The sequence below is a fragment of the Euleptes europaea genome, chromosome 6 (assembly GCF_029931775.1).
Source record: "Euleptes europaea isolate rEulEur1 chromosome 6, rEulEur1.hap1, whole genome shotgun sequence".
Taxonomy (NCBI): Eukaryota; Metazoa; Chordata; class Lepidosauria; order Squamata; family Sphaerodactylidae; genus Euleptes; species Euleptes europaea.
Window position 1 is genome coordinate 55,640,205 of NC_079317.1, and position 24,507 is coordinate 55,664,711.

General features: G+C 43.0%; 1 protein-coding gene across 1 annotated transcript in view; it reads left to right on the forward strand.

The window, feature by feature from the left end:
- The window catches only part of LOC130478731 (cytochrome c oxidase assembly protein COX16 homolog, mitochondrial), a 54,837-nt gene extending 30,709 nt beyond the window's left edge, over nucleotides 1-24,128 (forward strand). The window contains exons 3-4 of the mRNA XM_056850920.1: nucleotides 12,807-12,869; nucleotides 24,001-24,128. Of these exons, the coding sequence (XP_056706898.1) occupies nucleotides 12,807-12,869; nucleotides 24,001-24,093 (156 nt within the window). The 3' untranslated portion in view covers nucleotides 24,094-24,128. The remainder of the gene's footprint in view (nucleotides 1-12,806; nucleotides 12,870-24,000) is intronic.
- Nucleotides 24,129-24,507: the final 379 nt, after the last annotated feature.

Below are 24,507 nucleotides of genomic sequence, written 5' to 3' on the forward strand. Positions count from 1 at the left end.
GAGTCCCCCAACTGCCCCTTCCTCCCTCCCTCCCTCCCTCCCTCCCTCGAGGCCACGGCGCCAGCCCCCTCCCCCCTCCCAGGCGCGGCCTGAGCACGGCCTTGGGCCCCCTCTGCAGCCCTGGGGGCGAGAGCGGCCGTACCGAAAGAGAGGCCCGCGCGGCAGGGAGGGGGGAGGTGGCGGCCGCCGGGGCAGCTCGCTCTCTGCCTCCCCCTCCCCTCCGGGCTGCAGGCGGCCTCAAGCGAGAAAGGCGCTGCGCGGGGCTTCCTCGTCTGGGCGAAGCGCGTCCAAAGCAATGAGAATTTCTCTCGAGCCTTTCTGAAGAGGGACTCGAGGAGCCAACAGCAGAAGCCAAGAGGCAGCAGGTGGGCTTACCGTGCAAATATCGAAACGGCGGCTGCTCCCTCCGCTGCTAAACAGACAATGCAATTTAATCAGTAGATTTACAGAAAAGCATATAAAAATGTAAACTTTTGAACACAAATTGTATTTTGTCCATCTGTCATATTTTTATACTACCTGTCATCTGAGAAATTTTGGAGATCAGTGGTTTGTCCCTAAAGGTAAAGGTCCCCTGTGGCCTTCCCCAGTCATCTTTCCTTTACCCCCAGCAAGCTGGGTACTCATTTGACCGACCTCGAAAGGATGGAAGGCTGAGTCAAGCTTGAGCCGGCTACCTGAAACCGACTTCCATCGGGATCAAACTCAGGTCATGAACAGAGCTTTTGACTGCAGTACTGCAGCTTAACACTCTTCGCCACGGGGTTTGTCCCTACTCCTCCATTTTTTCCTCACAACTATCCTGTGAGGCAGGCTAGGTTGAGAAAATGGCACTAGCCCATAAAGTTTTATTGCTGAAAGAGGATATGAGTCCGGGTCTCCCCAGCCCTAGTCTAACTGCTGTACCATCTCAGCACTGACTGCAAAACATAGGGGCGTTCAAAAGACGTTTCCATTGCTGCCAAGGCAATATGCTTTAATTTCACAAAACAAAAGCCAAGCAATGCAAATGCAGAAATTCTCATTTTACCCATTTTATGAAGGATTTGGGAGGGATTTGAAAGTGAGAGTGTATAAAGTCCCTTGAGCACAAAAGCACTGTGTAAATATTTAAATTAGTTGAATTTATTCTTGTAACTACTGCAGTTCACTAGGTGTCAGTATACAAGCTACTTTGATGTGTACTGTTTAGCGAATCTTGATGTGAGACCTGATTTTATTTTCTAAAAAGCTTTGAGGAAAAATGAATCCATTTGGTTAAGAATCTGATACCTCTAAGGAAAAGATGAGCAGCTGTTCATTAAGCGTGTTATGCATCTAAGGGTTATATCTAACTTCCACAATTCATTTCCATACATGTAACATTACACATGCTGTACTTCCTCATCACATAAAGCACCATCTGCAAACTAATAAAGGTTGCACAGCAGGTGAGCTTGGTAGATTGAAGTCATTACTTATGTACTGATAATGCAATTACTAAACTTTGATTAAAAATGTGCATTCTTTGAACTCTCACAAGGAGAACCTGGTAATTGGGAATGCATACTTTGAACCTGGTTCTTGTTTCTTGGGGCTCAAGAGGCATATTCTGAAAAGACTGTAAAATGCCAACAGTGCAATCTTCAGCAGAGCTACAGAAGTCATAAGAAAAGCCATTCTGGATAAGACCAAGGCCATCAAGTCCAGCAGCTTGTTCACGCAGTGGCCAGCCAAGTAGCTCTAGGAAGCCCACAAACAAGACCACTGCAGCAGCATCCTGCCTGTGTTCCACAGCTCCTAATATAATAGGCATGTTCTTCTGATACTGTAGAGAATAGGTATGCATCATGACTAGTATTCATTGTGACTAGTATCCATGGATAGCCCTATCTTCCATGAACCCGTCCACTCCCCTCTTAAAGGATTCAACCAGGATTGAACACATGTGTTTCGCCTAATGTGTGTTCGATCCTGGCTAAAACAGGGATTAAAGGAGGATAAAGCGACCATGCGTTTTCGCCCCATCACTACATCCTGGGGCAGGGAGTTCCACATTTTACTGCAAGGGATTTACAAGGGTGTAACTCTGTTTAGGATTGCACTGTACCTGACTGAGTGATGGGGGAAAATCAGAAGTGCTTGTCTAGTACATTTCTATTCCACTCTTCCTCCAAAGATCACAGGGTTCTCCCCTCCTCCTGTGAGTAGCTTGACTTCTCCAGTGAGCTTCATGGCATGGAATCCGAACTCTTGTCTCCCAGGTCTCAATCCAACATTTTAACTATTATTCCACTCTATCCTCATAAAGCCTTCAATGGCCTTGGCCCCTCATATCTGTGGGACTGCCACGACAGCTTCACTCATCTGAGCAAGGCCTTCTGCAGGTGCCATACTGCAAATGAGCAAAATCAACAACTGCCCTTAACACATGCATTCTTTGTTGTGGCTCCCACCATATGGAATGGCCTGCTGGATGAGGTCAGAAAGGCTCCCATGTTGTTGTTTTTTGGCTTTCTGCAAGCTATGCAAAACTGAATTATCCAGGGTTTCTTTTACACAGGCAGTAGGGCTGTACTGTAACAAGATGTTTCAGAAAGTTACATATAGGGCTTGTGGCCTGTGCTACTGTGCATAGTATGTACTGCCTGTTGCTGTAAGTACAATCCTACTACTTAATTCCTGCCTTGTTTAACGTGTCACCATAATGTTTAAACTTTGCTTCAGCTCCATTTTCAGATTGCTGCTTGTTTTCAGTTTTCCAATCCAAACCTTATGACTTTGTTTATAAGATGTCCTGTCCTGTCGATGGTGTTTGAATCACTCTGTGTAATCCGCATTGAGCCCCAGCGAGAAAAGGTGGACTATAAATAAGACTAATACGTTAAATAAATAATCAATACATACATTTAAATCTACTTTTAATACTGACTTCTTAAAAAAGTTAAGAGCTCATGCTATAAAAATAATTGTGATCATCCGGCAGACTTCTTTATAAAAACACTATGCAGTAGATGAGACTCAGGTAGCATATTCAGTGTTTATGGGCGTCAACTCCTAGCAGAAAAGTTCTCTCTCTCTCTCTCTCTCTCTCTCTCTCTCTCTCTCTCTCTCTCGTGCAAAGTCCTGAGGGCATTTCATTTTAAATCCTGCACTTCAGGCTGTTTAAGTGGTTTGTAAAAGAACAGGTACAGCATATTAAAGAGGCATTACAAAGGCACCTTGAGGAATTGTCTTTTAATATTTTAAACAGAGGTGCCTTCCTTTTCTCACTCCCCTGCCCCATCTACCTCCATTACATACTAGATGAGTCAGCCAGCTATTCAGCAGTAGAACTCCAGTTCAAACAAGATAATCTGTATACCACCTGGCTGTGATTTTATAATATCAGCATTAGTCCAGCCTTTTTTACCGACAACAGAGTATATGTATGGTTGCCACTTCCTGGAAAGTCAGGGAAATGGAAACTGGTCAAGGAAATGGGTTAGAAGTCAGGAGAAATGTGATTAAGACATGCTTTTGAAATGCTGCCGCACCATGACTGCCTGCATTTGTGGAAGCTGAAGTAGAGAGGCAGAAGGGAAGGGCAGGCCACGAGGGCGACGCGCTGGAGCTTGCAGGTGAGGAAGGCGGGGGAGGGTGGGTGTGTGATGGATCGGGGCCTCCCTCCCCCTCCCCGGTGCTCAGGCCAACACGTTGCAAAGATCCACCCCCCCAGGCGTGGCGGCGACGGCGGCTCTGGGCTGGAGGAAAGGCGGAGAACTTTTGCGGGACTTATGCGTGCGTGCAGAGCCCGGCCAGGGTAGGGAAGGAATGCCAGGCTCTCCTCCGCCGTGACGTGCAGCCCCAATCCTCTGCCGAAAGAAGCCAGCACACCCTCCGCGCCCAGGGAAGGTGGCTTCTCTCGGGTAGGCTGCCGCGATCCTGCAGCCCAGAGCCGCACTCAAGGGGCCAAAGAGCTGCATGCGGCTCTCGAGCCGCAGTTTGCCTACCCCTGCACTATGCAAAGTAAAGTTTGCAAATGGGCTTTGTCTGCTCCTGCTGAAACTTACAGAGAACAAGCTCTTGCTCCCCTGACCCCTCCCAAACATAAAGCTTGCACATGGGTCTGCCTGCTTCTGCTAGATTGTAGAAATGGTCTGCAAGCATTTAATCTCCACCTCCTTCCTTGCTGCTGATGTTCTGATGATACATTCTGGAACAGGGGCATAGATTTTCAAATTTCTAGATGGAGGGAGGCTGGGGTGTTGCTATGACATAATAGGGAGGAGCCAGTGACATCATAGGGAGAGGCCTTCATTGCCACTATCTATGGAGGCAGGGCTATGGAGGATTTAGGGAGGGGCTCCCCAGAAATTTAGGGGGGCCTGGGCATCCCCTCTAACAACAACCCTGGCTAGGATACGATGGTAGTTGGCCAGTGGTTATTAACTTTTAGGATAGCCGCTTTAAGATCTACAAATATACATACCGTGTGCATAGGACAAACAAATGGTCACAAATTTGACACTAAGAAAGGCAACACAGAAAAACCTGTAGGGGAACATTTTTTAAGTTTTGCTGGATGTTCATTTACAGTAGTCTTGTTTCTACCTTATTCATAACAGACTTACTAGCAAATAGGAACAAAGCCCCAAAGAATCGTGGAAATTGTAATATGATACAACAGGAAGGTAGGACAGTCCTATACTTCAGCTGCCATTGTAACTGAGTCCCTCATGTGAGTTTGACAATATAGTCTGTCACTGGTTGCCCGTGGGACACTTAGAGCGCATTCCTAAGAATTGTAGCCAATTGGGCTTAGGAAGTGGCGTGATCTCGCCACCAGCATAAGTGCCTCTTGTTCCGTGTTAAGAGGCACGCTGGTGGCAAGGGCAGCTCCGTCGGCGCCTGAGTGCCGCTCCTCCGCTGGCGCAGTCTCCCTGTGGCACAGATCACTGCGGAGACTTGCAGCACCAGCGTGGGGGGGCGTTCCTGGGGCATTCCCAGGGCGGGGCGGGGGGAGGATCCGTCGTTAGGCGTCTTCCTGTCCCCTTTTGCCCCGTAATGCTGGCACCGAGAACAGCGTTGCTGCTCCTGCTTTTTAGCAGGTGCAGCCTCGCTGTTCTCTATGGGGCGAAAAGGCCCAGTTTAACAAAAAAAAAAAAAAAAAAGCCACGAAAAGGCTTTTTGTTTTTTTGGCGTAGGTGGAACGGTTTTATTAGGCGGCGCCACTGCGCCTTCTCCCTGCTGTTCCCCTACGCCGATTCTCAGGAATGCGCTGTTAGTCCCTCCCCTGGCCAAATCGAGCCCCTAAGCCCCCTAAGGTTTGCACCTGTGTTCTGGAACCCAGAAAGTTCCAGCTCCAGAAAGCTCCTACTTGCCAAACAGGCAGGTGAGTGCTTCTGTGGAAGGCTACATTGGGAGCTAATTTTGAAGATGGCTTTTAAGAGGAAAGTTTTTAATATGCATGGGCTGGATGTCCAACTTCATGCTGAGTTCATTCCATGGGTACTGGAGACAAATACAAATATAAAATATGCTATAAAACCTTTGAACTAAGTAGCGTGGGAATCAGAGCTGTGCTGTCTCATGCACAAGGACCATTACACCAGAGGAAACTGAAAATTAAATCAAGTGAACGGTCCATTGCACTTTGTTTTGGTCCAAGTGCAAACAACAAAAAAGGAAGCTCTGAAAACACTTAAAAGCATGTTTAGGGTGATGAACAATGCAAAGAACTATTTATTACATAAACCAGTATGGCTGCCTATGGAATCAGACTGTGTTATGGCCGAGTGCCTGTGGACTTTGCAGCTAGTGATGAAGAAGATGTTGTTGAACTCTTGCAACAATATCAATGAATTACTCGAGCGAATGTTTTCAATGAATTACTCGAGCGAATGTTTTCAGATAGCCCAACAGCCCAACAGTTTCATCTTGGAAAAACAAAAACAATGTATATTGTAAGTTTTGGCTTGGCACCATGTTTCTCTGACCTTCTACTGAAACAGTGCCAGACTGTTTTGATGAAGCTGGCTCTCATTGTCATTATACACAAAGCAAATCTTAGAATCACCCGAGAAGGGATTGTACTTGAGGTTCTACATGCAGCAAATCAATGACATAAAAGCTGAAAAATCAAAGCAACAATACACAGCTTTAACCACAGCAGCTCACAATGGATTCAAGGCTCAGTTTCAAGCATCCATGGTAAAACAAGATTATGAAATTGGATTGGACACATTTTACAATAGTATTTTGATGGCCAACAAGAATTTCTCAGAGCTGTAGAATATTGTCCTGTGTTATGGTAATGCTTCAGCTAAAAGTGGATTTTCAGTTAATAAGTCAATGTTAATAGAGCATTTGCATGAAGAAACTGTCAATGCCGGGTTTATGATGTCTTCCTGAGTTCTGGAGGACTTGAACCTATTATAATTAATAGGAGTGTGCTGCGGTTGGTCAGGCATGCTCACACATGATACATAGAGTACTTAGAGGTTAAATGCAGTAAGCAACAAGAAAAAACTGAAAAAAGAAGAAACTTGAGGGAGAATTTAAACACCTTAAAATGCTAAAAAAAAGACCGACTGAGAAAAGAAGGCAAAATGGAAGAAGAAACAATTGATCAGAAACTAAGGGAGCTGCAAAACAAAGGGAACACTGTAGAAGTGATAGCTCTATACTGTTATTTAATCTTTTAAAACAAATTCTTTTTTAAAACTTGATTTTTAATTGCAATTTAACAACTGTTTCATATTGTGGCTTCAGACAAGCCATTTTTAAAATATTCATTGACATTTTATATAATATTTAGTGTAGTTTAAAAACAAGAATAAAAAGGTTGTGTCATTTGTTAATCTTTAGAGATTACATGTTTTGAAGTCCCACCTTTGTTTAATTTTAGTGCATTTTTGAAGCTGATATGTTCAGTTAACAATCAGTGTTCAAAGCAGTTCATATTTACAAATATTTTTGCATTTAAGTACTTGTATAATTTTAAACCATTTAATAAAACGTTTAATGTAACATATGCATTTTTTACCTGGGGGTATTTTTGAGTGGTGGTCAGAGATGCTTGTGCTGCTCAGGTCCTTTAGGAACCTGAGGAAAGAGTGAGAAAGGTAGCAGTGTGGGTTCTCATGGCTCTCTTGTGCTTCAATCTGAAGATTGGCCTTTGACAACAGCTGCCTTGTATAAGCCTCCTGTGTCTTGTTTAGGGCAGTGCTTTCTCATCTTCTCCTGTCACTTTGACTTATTCAGGCTCATATTCCTGCCATTCCACTTCAAAACCAACTTCTCTGGCCAGAGAGAAGACCCATGCTAGTGCTAGCTGCCTGTTGAAGCATTTGTAAGAAGAGCTCTACATGATCAGACCAACAGGCAATCCAGTCAAACTTTCTGTCTTCGGCAAGGGCCAACTCATGCCTTCGTAAAGATCACAAACAAGTCTTGAAGGCAGCCAGCATCTGCCTTGTCCCCAACATCTGGTCTCTCCATCCTGGCAGTTCCATTTACTTATCATGACTTGTAGCCATAGACACAACTATCCTCCTTGAATTTATCTAATCTAGATCTCGTCTATTTTTCTTGGCTTTATGAGCAACCTCCAAAATTTAGGAGCCAGATTTATTTTTCAGTCTTCGTGGTTATATATTTTAATGACCATATTTTCTAATTATGGTTACCACATTTGATCTAATTATTGTTTTGATTTAATTATTGTTTTGATTTAATTACTGCTCCCAGGTTTTCAAGCTGGATTCAGAAAAGGAAGAGGCACTAGAGATCATATTGCAAATTTATGTTGAATACTGGAGCATATGCGAGAATTTCAGAAGAAAATCAGCTTTTGGTTCATAGATTTCAGCAAAGCTTTTGACTGTGTAGATCATGAAAAGCTGTGGGTGGTTTAAAAAGAAACAGGTGTGTCACAACATCTGATTGTTGTGATGTGCAACCTGTACTCTTGAAGAGGCTACTGTTGGGGCAAAATATGGAGAAACAATGGTTTCTAATTGGGAAAGGTGACAGACAAGGATGTATTTTACTACTCTATCTGTTCAGTCTTTATGCAGAACATGTCATAAGTAAAGCCAGATTAGAGTTAGATGAAGGTGGAGTGAAAATTGGTGGGAGGAACATGAACAATTTAAGATATGCAGATGGCACCACGTTACTGGCAGAAAATAGTGACTATTGAAATTACTCCTGATGGGAGTTAAAGACAAAAATGCCAAAGCAGGATTACAGTTGAACATCAAGAAGATAATAGTAATGACTATTTTTTTTCGGGGGGAGAGTTACACAACTTTAAGGTTGACGATGAAGAAACTGAAATTATTCAAGGTTTTCTATTCCTTGGCTCCATCATCAACCAAAAGGGAAACTGCAACCATGAAATCAGAAGGAGATTGAGACTGGGAAGAGCAGCTATGAAGGAAGAAAAGATCCTTAAATGTGACAATGTGTAATGATGTGACCAAGTTCAAGATAATCCATGCCAAAGAAATGTATGGGTGTGAAAATTGCACAATAAAGAAAGTTGATTTATTTGAAAGGTGGTATTGGAGGAGAGTTTTGCGGATATCATGGACCTCCAAGAAAGACAAATAAATGGGTTCTATGTCAAATCAAGCCTGAACTCCCCCTAAAAGCTAAAATGACCAAACTCAGCCTATCATACTTAGGTCACATTATGAAAAGGTAGGTCACATTATGAAAAGGCAGGAGTCACTAGAAAAGACAGTCATACTAGGAAAAGCTGAAGGCAGCAGGAAAAAGGTAGATCCAACATGAGGCAGACTGACTCATTCAAGGAAGCCACGGCCCTCAGTTTGCAAGACCTGAGCAATGTAGGACGTTTTGGACAGTAGGACATTTGGAGGTCATTAATTCACAGGGTCACCATAAACCAGACGCAACTTGACAGCACTTAAACACACACATACAACAAAAGTGTTAAGCACATAAATAGATATGTTTGTCATCACAACTAAAAGCTAATCTCTGTCCCTCACCTTAATAAGCTCTGTACTTCTGCTGTGAGCCACCAAGAGGCACTTCGAATAAATGACTACTGAAAATACTAGGCGTCACAATGAAATTTATAGGTGTCCTGGTGCCTGGGATTTGTCAAGACCTAATCTAAGCTGTTTAAAGCCCCCTGAATTAGGTTTTTGTGGACCCCTGGGCAAGGAGCCATCATTATTCCCTAATTCCATCCTTATTGCACTAGCTCCCCCACCCTCCCCCACAGCTGATCTACTTGGTAAGAATTATCACAGTAACACTCACTTCCTGGCTGTGGTGAAAGAAGAACCAACATCTTGCAGGAGCTGTTGTGCTCAGAGTTTCCTTCTTTAGACAAAGTGATGACCATGATAGTCACAACTGAACATTCATGTGGCGGTAAGAAAAATGTATTGTTTGAAAAATGAGAAGCCTGTAGCAAACCTTTCTGAGGCTGTGCAGTACATAATGTCAGTATTTGTTAGCAAATGCTGTATGATGGCTATGACACTGGACAATATTTGGACAGTTGTCTTCATGGTGATATAAAGGCAGAACATCTGTGCAGCTTTAATTTTTGACTTGTCTTCTGGTGATTTCCATGATTATGCAAGCCAAAAATAAAGTTATGTAAGGCCGCTCCATCGAATGACAATAATGTGTTTAAATTCAGATAAAACCAAACAATGATTTCCGTTCACAGGTGGGAGAACTATTTTTGCTCATTTCCCCCCTCCTGCTGCAGACCTCCAGGTTGCCCCCCAGGCTGTTTTTGGGGATCCCGTTCCCCAGGGTAGCATTTTGGAAAGATCAGCCGGCTGCAGCAGGACAAGGGAGGCAGGCAAATTCTGTTCTGCTAACAGGAAACCCCGTTGTGAGAGGAAAGTATTGTCAGGATTCAACCCACTGTGTGTGAAATGACTGTGAAAAATTAGTGTTGGTTTAATTTTTATATTAAAAATTTGTGGGCATTAGTCGAGATCTCCCATCCTTTTATAGGGAGGACATGGAATCCATACCTACAAAGAACAGGAAACCAGGAAAGGGGATGATAGTGGGTGAAGGGGGAAAAACAGAAAAGGTTTCTGTCACATGAAATATCCTTCTCATCCCCCATCTATGTTCTGTACCTTCATTCTGGTCAATCGAACACAGAGTTCCATTTTGCTCCTGGGGTTGCCAACCTCGAGGTGGGGCCTGGAACTCTTCCGGAACTAAGAGTGATCACCCGACTAGTGATTCCATTTTCCTTGGTGGAAATGGCAGCCAGGGGTGGTCTGAGGCATGGGGGCACCTGGGGCAGCTGCTCTGGCTGCTCCCATGACCCCAGAGGTTTCACTGAGGGCAGCCACGGTGGCAGGTTTGCAGTAGCAATGCAGAGAGGGGTAGGATGCTTGGGGATTCCCTGATGTGGCAGAGCTGCAGCCTGAGCCAACGAGGTGGGCGTGGGCCCAGTGAGCATGCCTCCTTCTCCAGCTACACTGAGCCTGTGCCTCTGGTGGGAGGCCTGGTGGGGGGAGGAAACAGCCATGAAGACTGCCTCTGCCTCTTTGCCATGTAGGGTTGCCAGGTCCCTCTTCCCCACTGGCGGGAGGTTTTTGGGATGGAGCCTAAGGAGGGCGGGGTTTGGGAGGGGAGTGACTTCAGTGCCATAGAGTCCAATGGCCAAAGTGGCCATTTTCTCCAGGGGAACTGATCTCTATCAGCTGGAGATCAGTTGTAATATCAGGAGATCTCCAGCTAGTGCCTGGAGGCTGGCAACTCCATTGTCATGGCTTCCACCATATCCAATGGTACCCTGAAGCAGGGGAACTGTAGCCCAAGCAGAGGAGTTGGGGAGTGGAGCCAGCAAGCATGCCTCCCTCTGCAGCCACACCAAGTCCATGGTGTTGTTCAGGGGGTTGGGGGAAGGAAGAGGAAGAAGCAGCCCTCCCAAGCATGCAGCCCACTTGTGGCTCTCCTCATAGGGGCAGTGGTTTCAGCTGTGTGGCAGTGAGGGGGGGACATGCCCCCCTCCCATGATTGTGGGGCCCATCCTTGAATTTTGCCCAGGGACCAGAATCACTAGGCTGCCAGTGATGGTAGTTCAGTACTCTGCTGTACCAGGTACAGGATTTTATTCACACTTTGGTTGGGGTGAGGGGAAAAAAAATCTTACTTCCCTTCCGATCAGATTTCAATTCATTTTAAGCTCATTTTTATATTTGCAGGTTATAGCAAGAAAGGAAGCTGCATGTTTAAATAACATAATTGTACACATTTTTTTTCTGGGTTTAAACAACTGTTCTTAATGTTCTGGAAATGTCCAGCAGTGCAGATTAGTTTTACAGCCCAAAGACTTCTGAAGGACAAATATTTGATCAGGTTTTGCCAACCTGTGGTTAGATGGTTGCCTGCTACCTGACAAGAATCCAGTGTCCGCTAAAACAACTTAGGTTGAGAGCTCGGCTTAGGAACTTGCGGCCCAGCTGACCACGTTGGCTGTGTTTTTTCTTCTAATATAGTCCAGAATAAATATTAGGCCTACAGCACATCAGGCTAGCTTTGATGTGAACATCGATCCGTTGGTCCCAAAAAGTGTGTGCACGCCTAGTATCTATAAATATATTACAGCTGTGAAATGTTCCTAGAACACCGGACTGAATTCAGTGCAGCTGCTGGCAAAATTCTGCCTTTAAAGAAAAACTCAGAGAAACAGTTTCCTTTCTTTCTGGTTGTTAAATGAAACTGCATTGTCAGTCTGCTCTGGAGTTCTGAACTCCTTGCCAGTATTTTTCTGCTCTCTTTTTCTGGAAGCTGTCTTGTCTGCCTGAGGACAGAGAAATGCATCCTTATAGGTAAACTTTGGCTTTGCATATAGCTCATTTTTGGACCAAGAAGAATCTATCATAGAAGTTCAGCCATATAACTAGAATATACTTATTTCCTTGTTGTTTCCTTGTGTCCCAAAGTGACTTTGAAAACCAAAATGCACTCCATTTTAATATCCCCCCCATGAGAGAGACAGTGGATGCATGAGCATGGTGAAGGGGACAGTTAATAAAGGAAATGGCAGCAGCAACAGGGAGAGGCATGGAGAAGCAGAAGTAACAGCAGGGTAGATGGAAGAGGTGGGAGTGCAACCTCTTCTGCAAGCATGATTGAGAGTATAAAGCTCTATTCCTTCTCTTGACTAGGTCTCAAAGCTAGTGGACAGAAGTTCTTCCTTCTTGCATTCCTCTCCTTCTCCCCACTACAACTAAGGGCCTGCGCTCTGTCCTTATGCTCACACCCAAGCCCTTTCAAGCAATGTCAAAGCAGTGGTAAAACCAATAAAAGTAGCAAAGCAGTAAAAACAGCAAAGGGGGAGTACAGGGTAATAACTTGTAACTTAACCATATGGTAGCAGAGTATCTCATGTGACACTGAGCCATGAGCATCTAAGTTGCCTAAAAAAACTGCTGTCCTGTCCCAGATTTCCACGTTGTGCTTCAATTAGGGTTGGCAACCTACCGGTACTAGTTGGAGATCTCCTGCTATTACAACTGATCTCCAGCCGATAGAGATCAGTTCACCTGGAGAAAATGGCCACTTTGACAATTGGACTCTATGACATTGAAGTCCCTCCCCTCTCTAAACCCCACCCTCCTCAGGCTCTAACTCCCAAAAAACTCCAGGTATTTTCTAACCCAGAACTGGCTCCCCTAGTCAGGTCTCCTTAGATTTGTAATACTACTAAAGTGGATTGGAGAGAGCATTTCTTATTGGGAAAGCCGTCAGAAGGGTTCTAAGTTCTTTCAGACTAAAGTGCAGTTCATACTTATATATTCTTGGTGTCTTTGTTTACTTGGCAGATGGATCCAGCTCTGGAAGAAAGAGTCAAAAAGAATAAAGTGACACTGGAATCTGAATATGAGGTACGGTTCACTGTAAGCTGTGTTACTGAAACCCTTTATTTTATTTTTTACCCTGCCGTAGCGATTATATGGTATTTCTGACTGTAACTAAAATTAAACCCTGGCGTTGATTCACCACCATCCAGTTAAAGCAGGCTTTTCCCTGTGGAAGAAGCATTATTTGAGTGTTCAGAACCTTGTAGGGCACGCCCCTTCTTTGATGTCAGCCTGCCAAATACAGCAACACAAATGGTTTCGCTATTTCTATGGTTAGTCTGTGAAAGAAATGCGTGTCCTGAGTGGAACAAGTATGTGTCTTCATTTATACTGCAGACTGACTTTATGATGGGATCCATGTGGCAATTGCAAAACTACCTGATCGCCTTTAGTGACTCTGGTGATTAGTTTATGAAGGGAGCTTTGACTCTCAAAGCTTATACCCTGAAAATCTTGTTGGTCTCTAAGGTGCTACTGAAATCAAACCCAACTAACTGTTCTACTGCAAACCAACACAGCTACCCTCTGAAGCTACCACTATTTAGTCCACTTCAGGATTTTCTAAATCCATTACACGTTCACAGTTTAAATCTATACCCTTTGCAAAGAAATACATTTAATTTACTTGGAGAGCTTCTGTGAATGAGAGGATTGTGAAGTACTTGTAAACATCTAGGCCTAGAAATTAGTTTCTTCCATCAGGAGAAGTCTCCATAATCCTTGTTGTACTTTAACAGGAGTCTTGTATTTCTCTGTCTGCCCCTTCCCTCGTTTGGCTAGATCCCGTTCCTAGGAAAGACACAGATGACAGGCAGCAGAAACAAGGTACAGAGCAAGGCAGACCCAATACTTTTCTGGCCTTGAATGCATTTTCTGTACTACAGCCTTTCACTTTGATTTTTAGCATTCATGTTCTTAGATGAGCCAAAGATACGGTTAGAAATAGCTAGATCTGGGGCATAACCATGCTTCAAGACACATTCATTCTGTATTATTTTTTTATGAGCGAAACCATCTTTAATTGTAAGAGAAATGGAAATGCCTGTCCCAAACTCACAAATCTGGGCTGGATCCTGTGCAAAATCTCTGCTGATATAACAAATATTCATCAGTGGAGGAGGAATTATTTGTTATCCCCTTCCTACTGCAGCCTAAAATGCTCCCAAACTGTTGCTTCTGGGCGACGCAGCCTGCGAGAACAGCATGACAGGAGAGTTTGAGGGCTGCTGTGAGAAGTGGTGAAAACTGCCCCCTCTCCAACAGTGGAAACTTTCTGTTGGATCCAACCTTATTTTAACTCCGGAAAGTCTTTTGTGGTTAGTGTTCTCCGGTAAATATTGCAATACTGCTCTGATTTATTTATGTGAAGGAACTATCGTGTAATGAAAAGTCTCCCTTCTTTAAACTTGACACAGCTTCATCTCAGAACTGTGTGTTTACTTAGATCTCCCCATCTGGCTTAAATAGCTTTAAAGACCATATTTGAATTGCTAGAATTGTGTTGATTGTTGTAGAAGAATCAATAGTTCAGGACACAAAAATGGCATGGCAAAATATTAAATGTCCATCACCTCATCAGCTGTTCTTGCAAAGATTATATTTGATGGCTGGAAGTGGCTAAAAGATTATTGTGCTTTGCCTTGGCTCACAGAGGGCATAACAAAAAATCTTTCTGACTAACGGGGAATGAATTCCGATCTGGCATTTCAGATTGTTCCAGTTTTGAAAGTGCCTCACAATCAACAGTGTTCAGACATACTTATACTTAAATAGCGATGTTGGTTATATTTAATTATGTGCACCCAAATAAAGATGAACATCTAGGAAAAGCACCAGATCAGAGTCTACTTTTCCAACGCATTACCTGCTACCGGATTGGATCCAGCAATCATGGTTGTAAGGGCAGGGAATATTTCCCATGCCCCCACTTCCTCAGCAGTGATTTCCAGCCCCAGGAAAGTTTATTCAGGTTGTGGGTCCTCCATGGAATAATAACCATGCAGATGAAGATGCTGAAGATGTGGCAGGAGGTGAAATCATTGTTGATATTGAGTGAGAAGGATATGTGTACCTTTGCATAGTAGTCCTTGTTAAGGACAGTTGCAATTAATTCCCAACAGATGTGTGAAGGATACCCAAAGATATTGTGAATCATAACAGAGGAAGGGATTTTGCAGTCCTGGCATTGGTAACCACCCAGTTTATATGGTGGACCTCTTGAATTTTTCAATGCTATTTCTGCAGAGGGTTTTTTTTCCTGACTGAGACTGGAAGCATTGGGACATGTTTATATGCAAAAACAAAGCTTGGCCAACTGTTATGGTTTCTTGAACTGATGAAAATATCTGCAGCAGTCTTACCACAATGACAACAAAGCAACAGTTTCCAGGTTGCTTAAAGGTTTAAAGTTTAGGGCTTCTAATGCCGGGGGCAATGTCAGGATACTTTGAAGATGATCCTCAGTTAAGTGTCTGCTTAGACAGAGTTTTTAACATTAAACAGGATTTCATATTGGCCCAACAGGGACTTCAGCAGAGATTTAAAAAAAAATTGGCTCATGAGAAAAGTCCTGCCTCAGTGAATCATCCTATTAGATGAAATTGGCTTGAGAGACCTCTTTGCTATCTCTGACACCCTACCTCAAAATCAGGGACCTAACATGATGACATTTGGAAAATAATACATGTTGAGCTTAGGAAAAGCTAAGGCAGTAATTCATCAGCCAAAAAAAAAAAAAAAAAAAAAAAGGTTAACTTGAGCTCTTTTCTCCTCAACTTTCCATTTCTGTGCTCTTCTCACTACAATATCTGAATACACAATTAAAGAAAAATCCCTGTTTCAATGGTCACAGTAGTCAGTCAGATTCCTTCTCAATTTCGAAAGGTCTCAACTCTTTACTACCTTCTGTTGCTGCACAGAGTGAGTGTTGTTGTGCTGGCTGTGGAGGGCAAGAATTCTTCCATAATTCATTTCTTGCCCTTTGGCGTTCAGATTGTCTGGATACACTTCCAGGTGAAGCAGCCTGCTAACTGATCAGGACAACCAAGTGAGGCATTATTTTCTCTTTGTTCCTTACCAAAAGATTGTCTCCCCCCTCGCCATTTTCTCCTGGGCTGATCTCACTGTGCTCTAACTGATGACCATATAGTTGCCATTTATAAGAAATGATCATCAATTAAAGGTTCTACTATCCATTCCTACGTCCAAGTCACAGTCGTGGCATTTACAGACCCTCTTACCTAAGTGGCAGCATGGTAATAGGATTGGGTCTGTCTGAACAGAATGTTGTCTCTTCAAACCCCAATTTGTGAATTGAGAAGATGGAGCACATACTTCAAGCAATGTATACAGATTAACAAGAGCTTCGAATTAGTACCTATAAAAAGAGCTTCAAATTAGTACCTATAGAAGCAGGGAGCTTGCAAGGAATTGTGGGAGAATAATTTGGAAATCTCACCTCAATCCTCAACACCTCCCCTTCAGTGATTCAATAATCATGCAGTTGCTTGAGCAGGCTGATTTCTCTTTCCTCTCTCTCTGTGCTGGCCTGGATGGCACAAGCTAGTCGGAACTTAGAAGCTAAGCGGGGTCATCCCTGGTTAGAACATGGATGGGAGGCCATCAAGGAAGTCCAGGGATGCTATGCAGAGGCAGGCAATGGCATGCCACCTCTGTTAGTCTCTTGCCTTGAAAACCCTATGGGGTTGCCACAAATCGGCTGCAGTGTGATGGCACTTTCCTCCTCCTCTCCCATTGGCTCTCAACATTTTGTCCCTTGTGGAGAATTTTCAGGCCTCATCAGCCCATTTTCTAAAGGTTTTTTAAATTTAAAAAAGTGATATTTTCCTGTACACATGGGGAGTTCTCTGACTATGTAAAGTCCTTACCTTATATGTGGGTGGCCCCATTGTGGTCCCTTTATGATTACTAAAGGGACTGCCTGGTTTACTGTTGGCTAGAGTGTTGTTTCAAAAAGAAGCTGGTGGTGCTGAATAATTGCTAACCTGTACAGGATGAGATGTGTAGAGTTCTGATCATCCATATAGCAGTGCCTCCAATATTGACGTTATTTCAAGGTCTCAAGCAAGAGCTGTAATCGGTGAGTGTATTTATCTACCAAGTGACTACCTTTTCAAGTCTATCATGAGTTCTCTCCATCTGGGGTTCTGAGGGTAATCTCCTTCCCCAGATCCCTTCCATTGCTTAAGCATTCTGCTCACACATTTGTGTTCTCATGCAGCCGGCTAGGCCTTCCTCTCCCGTTTCCCTAATAAATCACTGCACTTTCAGCAACTGCCACCAATGCTAATGGGAATACAGTTCCACTTCTGGGATGCACCTTGTAAAGCAGGTTGTAAAAATGCAAAGCATATGATTTCCTGCTAGGACACCATGGTCTATGTTATTTGAGGCAGTGGGGGAGGGATAGGAAAAATCCAAAAATAAAGCTTAAGCGGGCGTAAGAGGCAAATTTATCAGTGTCAAATAGCCTACATTAAAAAGTAAAGAATTCTTGTTGTTTTTCAAACTAAGTCTTTTCCTGAGAGATGCATACTTTTTTTTAAATGGAAAAGTGGACTATAAATGCTGTAGATAAATAAGTAGACATATTTATGTTACATTTGTATCCTGTCCTTCTTATGAGGTGGGTGAAATAGACTTTTAGGCCTAGTTCTTGTTGAGATGGTACACTTGTACTGGGGGCGGGGCATGAAAAACGTTCTCTCCATGTAGAAAAATTAATGTGTTGGGGAGAAGGCTAGAACCCTTCTCTCCAGCATCCTTCTTTTCTTCGTGGGAGGAATTTCTGGTATGGAGGAGCATTTGGTCATGAGAGCTACCACCTGAAGTCTGAAATGGTACAGGTTTGCTGTGTTTGTGAGCAATACAGTATGGCCAATAATTCTTTACTGTGAGGCACTCGGTTTATGCTCTTCCTCTCTTCTGGTAACAGCTAGTAGTACAAAACATGACAAAATGTCAGTGTTATAAGTGTCCCTGTCCCTGCAACTGGAATAGGGGCAGGAAAATTCAGTGTGGTGACAGGAAGACAGTAGAGTAGGATTGCCAACCTCCAGGTACTAGTTGGAGATCTATTACAACTGATCTCCAGCCAATAGAAATCAGTTCACCTGGAGAAAATGGCCGCTTTGGCAATTGGACTCTATGGCATTGAAGTCTCTCCCCTCCCCAAACCTCACCCTCCTCAGGCTTTGCCCCAAAAATCTCCAGGTATTTCCCAACCCATAGCTGGCAACCCTACAGTAGAGGTTTGGTAAGTGCCCCCAGCATGGTATTTATATGACATTGTGGATACTGATAAGTACCTCTCTTCCTCTTCTCTTGCTCTGTGTTCACTTTTCCCCATTACAAAGCATAATGAGTAAATTGTTATCTTTCATTCTTATCATAGAATGCTTTAAGAGGGGCTTTTGCATGCTAATTACTTGCTTTTAGTACCAACCTTTTACTTTCTGAGTGGAAATCTTTCCCCTTTCTTTTTTCTTCATTCAGTTTCTTACAAGATTCAGTTTAGAATCTTCTCATGAGTGCTGAATAATAGGTCTGTATGGAAAGTTTATTTCCATACAGACCTGTTAAACTGATTAAATAAATTTGTATAAAGCAAAAATAAATAAAACAAAACAAAGAGCACAAAACCCCAAACCCAACAACAGTGATGGGATTCTGAACTAGAGCTAAATGTGAAAACATCTGATGTAGATTAGGGAGTGAAGGGACATCCAGTTAGTCTCCAATGTTTCCAGCGTTTTGTTTTGACATAAATGAGGAAAATATATATTGAATGAACTACAATGTGATTAAACAAATCATAACTGATTGATTATGAGTATTAAGCAATGAAATAAATTAAATTTGTATAAATCTGCATGTAAATTAAAAGCATAATTTCTCTGTCTTTCGATGATGTGCTTGTGTGTCACAACAAGATCCACCCCACTCCAGCCATTTCTCTCCTGTGTAAGACACCCCATGTGTGAGATGCCCCATCTGCTCCTTGAGGTTTCTCTAAGGATTTGCTCGAAAACAATTTGTTTATTTCAAGTCTTCCAGATAAATTGTGACCATCTTTTGAATCAGTTATTTTAACTGATCATTTGACTAAACTTTGCATCCTTGTTTTTGAGGGAGCAGCTTTGTGCTTTTGTTAAAGCAAAGAAAAAAAAGTCAGACCCCGTTTTAGACAGTTTCTGTTCTTAAGTCATGGGATAGGTAACACAATTATAGGAGAAAGAGCAGCTGCTGAATTTCTCTCTCACCTTATCTTTTAATGGGGCCCTGGATTATAAGAAGCCTAAAAACCATTTGTAGGTTCAAAGAAATAAAAGTTTCTCAGGCAAGAAACATCATGTCTTTGGATTAAAAAAAAACTTTAAGATGAAAATTTGACTTGGCAATGGAGACAACCAAAGCTTTCTGTTGTAGGAGTATAAACTGACAGAACCAGACAAGGCAGTAGAGCACTGCTCTGGGTGCTCTACTGTCTCCCCCCCCCCAACTGCCACTGGCAGGCCACTGGCCTTTCCATCTCCGCTGCACTCTCACTGCTACTCTAAAAAATGAGGGACAGAGTGGAGGCTGAGGGTTTGCTCAGCCTCAGCTGCTCCTCCCTGTTCCTGCGGTGGCCCCTTCCTCAACCAACAATGGCCGCTGCTGGCCGCTGTCCTTGCTAGTGTGCTGGCATGGCAACTCCATGCAGCCCAGGATGAAGGCTGGCTGGGGGTTGGCTCGGCTGCTGCTGCTGCCCCCCGCCCCACAGCCCAGTTGGTCCCTCACAGAGGAGAGAAAGGAAGCAGTGAGTATGGGATGGTGGGTGGGGAAGCCAGGGTTGTACAGTCACCCTTTGCTCACTTTGTTGCTTGCTCACCACTGCTGCTCCAGCTGGGCATGTGCCAGCTGCTGCCATGGCCCAGGCTGGAGGGGAGGTCGCCCATCAACTGCAGGCCCCTTATGGGGCTGAGCAAACCAAACTTGCCCACTGGCCAAGCCATGTACAGCTCGGGGCTGGCCCAGCAGGTGCTTTCTCCCTCCCTCCTTTGGGTGTTGGTCCAGGCTGGTGGTGGGGCCCCATCCTGGGTGTTTGCTTGGGGCTACAAAATCACTAAGACCACCCCTCATGTATTTCTTTTAAAACCCTCTGTTATTTAAATGTGCAGGCCAACCGTTATGAGTGGTAGATTAATGAGGACCCCTTTTGTCGGAGCGTTTGTGTGACTATTCTTTGGGGAAGATTGGTACAATGATGCATATTTTATTGGAATGCCCCTTGCATGTGACTCTTAAGAATTGATTTTTAACATATGTGTGTGTGTGTTAAGTGCCATCAAGTCGTTTCCGACTCATGGCGACCCTATGAATGAAAGTCCTCCAGAATGTCCTATCTTTGACAGCCTTGTTCAGATCTTGCAAATTGAAGGCTGTGGCTTCCTTTATTGAGTCAATCCATCTCTTGTTGGGTCTTCCTCTTTTCCTGCTGCCCTCAACTTTTCCTAGCAGGACTGTCTTTTCCAGTGACTCTTGTTGTCTCATGACATGACCAAAATACGATAGCCTCAGTTTAGTTTAGCCTCAGTTTAGCCTCAGATTTTTAACATACTATTTGGATAACGTTTCCTTTTTTACCTCACTATAATATAATCTCACTCCTTTTATCTGATAGATCTCCTAATATTGCCCTCGCTGCCGCTATTTTTTTTTTTAATTATTGTTTGGGCATAAATTCTTGAAGATGATATTTATCAGAGGAAGATACATGACTGCTCAAGATATGTGATCAAAAGAGCTTTGAGGAGAGGAAAACCTTCTGTTATGTACATCTAGGTTTTGTGTGGAATTTTGAATCCTCCTCTTACATATTCCTGCTTTCAAATATTTGATGGCTTTTAAAAATTGTAGCAGTACATGAGATATAAAGGGGTGTCATCTTATGCTTAAAAAATACGTATTAGGCTTCTTTCAGTGTTGCAACTTCTTGCAATGTCTGGAGACATCAGTCAGTATCTCAGACCTTGCTATGGTGGCAGACCCTAAGCATATTGGGGAAAATATGCAGCAAGGGAGCGTTAAACTGTAATCCTTGTTGCGCTTCATTTCTGACAACCTCTCTTCACTTCACTGGATTTTTTACTAGAGTCCTACTTTTGAGTAGCAGGCAGCTACAAGGTAAGTTAAAAGCAATTTCCTCAGTGGTCTGCTTAGTTCTGTATGTTCTTTGAGTTAGCGAGTAAGACAGCTGGGAGAAACACTTTCCTATGTTCACTGTGATAAAACAGTCCCTGCAAATCCTTTTGCTGATTCCTGTCAGACCTTATACCTGGTGAAAATGCCCAGGTGGTCACAGTCTTATATTAATAGCTCTCAATGAGTTCACTTTTCCATCTCAGTGGAAATGAAGGCTTCTACCACTTGCCACCATCACAGGCTTACATAGCTACACCAGTTTAGTCCTTTACTGGCTTTTAAAAAACCCTACCTGCTTCCTTTTTCACTGATAGTGGGGCCAAATCTTACAAGCCAAGCCTGTCTTGTAATTAAAGTCCAGGTAGGGCTTTCCCCACCTCCTTTTTGTTCCTTGGTTAGTGAGTACCTTTTAGATTTTTATGTGGAACAGAATGATGACTGTACCTCACCATACTCCTAAAAAGAAAAACAATAAGTTATCATTAATGCTCTGATTACAAGAGAGAAGAAACAATTATCTAGCTGAGCAAGTGAACATGGATAATAAGCACATTTCCCTTTTCCTAAATCTAAAAACTGCCCCTAATGTTGGTAAAGTAAGAGAGAGACAAAGTAATCTTAAAGTTACCAAATTTTAATTTCTGGTAGTGTCCTGGTTAGAAGGTAAGTCAGTTCTTGAAACTTTGTCTGTTCTAGCAGGTCTGCATTTTTGCTCCCACCCAAGGATTTGCAATCTCTGAGGATTCACCCCAAACAAAGAAATCCTTCTTTCCTTTATCCTAGGGTTGCCAACTCTGGGTTGGAAAAATCCTGTATATTTGGGGGCGGAGCCTGGGGATGGTGGGTTTGGGGGGAGGACTTCAGTGGGGTATAATGCCATAGGGTCCACCCTCCAAAGCAGCCATTTTCTCCAGGGTAACTGATCTTTGTAGGTTGGAAATGAGTTGTAATTCCAGGAAATCTCCAGGCCACACCTGGAAGTTGTCAACCATACATCAGACCTTCTCCTTGGATGTCAGAGTAAATCAGAGCTTGCTCAAAATGGGAAAGTTGGCATCAAATGCATGAAGGGAGGTGGGCAGAATAAGGGGAGCAAGGAAACCTGTCCATGAGTTATGTTTGTGCCTGACTGCAATTTCATTGCACCTTGTTGCTTTGCTGTCAAAATCAAGGGTTTTTTGCAGATTTTTTATGTGTTTCTTCATATGTCTATTACTATTCTAACAAGTGGGCCTCATACAGAGTTTTTTCATGGTTAGCAAATTATTTCAGATTGCTACAAGACAGTACATTTTAGGTAAGTGCCTTGTATAAAGCAAAATAAGTATTTTCAGATCTGGAGACCTAAGATTTCTTTTTTCTTTAATCATCTGGGATTTTTCTGATCTTTAGCTTTTAGATTTTTTTAGTCCTCACTTTTTCTTATTTTCTCAGATGACATTTTCTTTGCAAATGAAGATGACTCCAGGCCTTAGTTCCATGATGTTTGTAGTTGTGAAAGGAAAGACCAGAGGGCATGCCATAGTTGGGGGATTTCACTCTTAAACCACCAATACTTGTCTTGCATGCATGTGTCTTGAGGAGACAAGAATAGACACAGTTAGAAAGTCAGCCGTAGGAAATAAATATCAGTTGAAAATGAAAAATAGTCATGGTCTTATCGGAGCTGGTGCAATAAAGGTGTCAGTTAATAACTGGTGTTTAGTGTGTGTGGTTTTTGTATAATCATCTCCTGGGAAAAATATATGCAGGGGTGCAGTCTGTGCAGGACATTGGTTTTTGCTCCAGAAGGTTTTGCCAGAGCCAGGAACAGATGGTCCATGCTGGCCATGCATGCCAAAGTAGCCTAGGGAATGTTATATCTCTGAAGCGGCATGTAGTTGATGGCATTATTGACCCTCAACTGTGCCAGATGTCTTCAGGCATGGGGAAATACCTAACCTGTGCCTGTATAAATCATTCCATCCCAATCAGAACTCCAGGTTCCACCCCAGATCACAGTTGGGATAGCATTCACTCCTGCATCTGTGAACTGCTACCTCTCTGCTCTTTACAGTCTGAAGATTATTATGTTGAGGAGGTTGTCTTTACTTAGTATTATGCCTTTCTACTTTCACAATTCTGTGCCAAGAATAAATTGTTCGATTTGATGTTGTTTTGTAGTTCTACTAATGCTGCCTACCCTCTTGTTTTGGAGAGAAGGGAAAAGAGAAAAGCAGACTTTGGTATGCCATGATAATCTGGATTGGGTTGATGGGTTAGGGCTGTGACTGAAAAGTTTAAAAAGTCTTGCATTCTCAACACTATAGTATACTGAAAAGTATGGAACATGGGTAATAAAACATTCAGCAGGCTCCTTATTTTTCAGGAACTTATTTAGTAAGGAACTCTCTAGATTTGGGGTAGGGATTTGTTTTTTTGTCTGACAGCTGCACTAACCATTTTGAATAGGTTTGCTCATAACACATTTGAAGCTAGTACTCTCTTACATGTGCGCACATACAGTCCCCTCCACTCCCAAGCATACTAACTGTTGGTATCTATTGCAAGCTACCGCAAAGGGGAACCTATTGTTTGGAATAGGAAGAGTGGTGCTCCTTCTTGTTTCCTATGTAAATTCTACCTTTCCCAGATTGCAGTGGGATGAATTCCAAGTAGCAGTCCTGAGGGGACCTGCAAAGGGCCAGATTGACAGGAGAGGTTTCTACCTTACCATCTGACTTGAGGTGCCTCACTTATTCCTTTGCTATGGAGACATAAATGTGGGCATGCTTCTGCTGACTTGTGGCTTCCTTTGGGCTTACCTACGGATATTTTCTTTATGTCTTCTGAAAAAAATTATAGCAGGCCCTGGGTTCTAAAGGTGGTGCTGCAATTTATGCACAGGAGTCAAGAATGTTTGGCAGAAGTTTGATGTTTACCAACCTATTTTATGTTGTTTGTATTCCTACAGAAATTGAAAGACTCTAATTTTGATGACTGGAAGAACATCAGAGGACCCCGTCCATGGGAAGAGTCTAAGCCGCTCCAAGAACAACAGCGGTAGCAGCAGTAAAGACTTGGCTGGAAGTCAGCCTGACTTAATTCACTTGGTCTGCTCATAACAGCTACAGAACTGTGTGATCCTCCCCCTCCCCGCCAGTAAATGAGATAGTTAACTCCAGCAAGGAAATAACTGTTTCAAACTGATATCATGCCTAAGCAGAAGCCTTCTGAATAAAGATCACTCGCCATTCTGAGGTGTGTTTTCTGGTGATAATAATAAAAACAAACTTTTATTTATAATAGTCATGTCATTTTTAGCCAAGAGTGCCGGAGATTATTTTCTTGGTGTTTATCCAATTTTCTTCAAGTTAAAACTTTGACATTAAAAGGTAGGATATCTAGAAACATGCCTACTTCTGATCCATTTATGAAGTGCATCTAATGGCTGTTTAAGGTGGCAAGAGGCAGCAAGGGG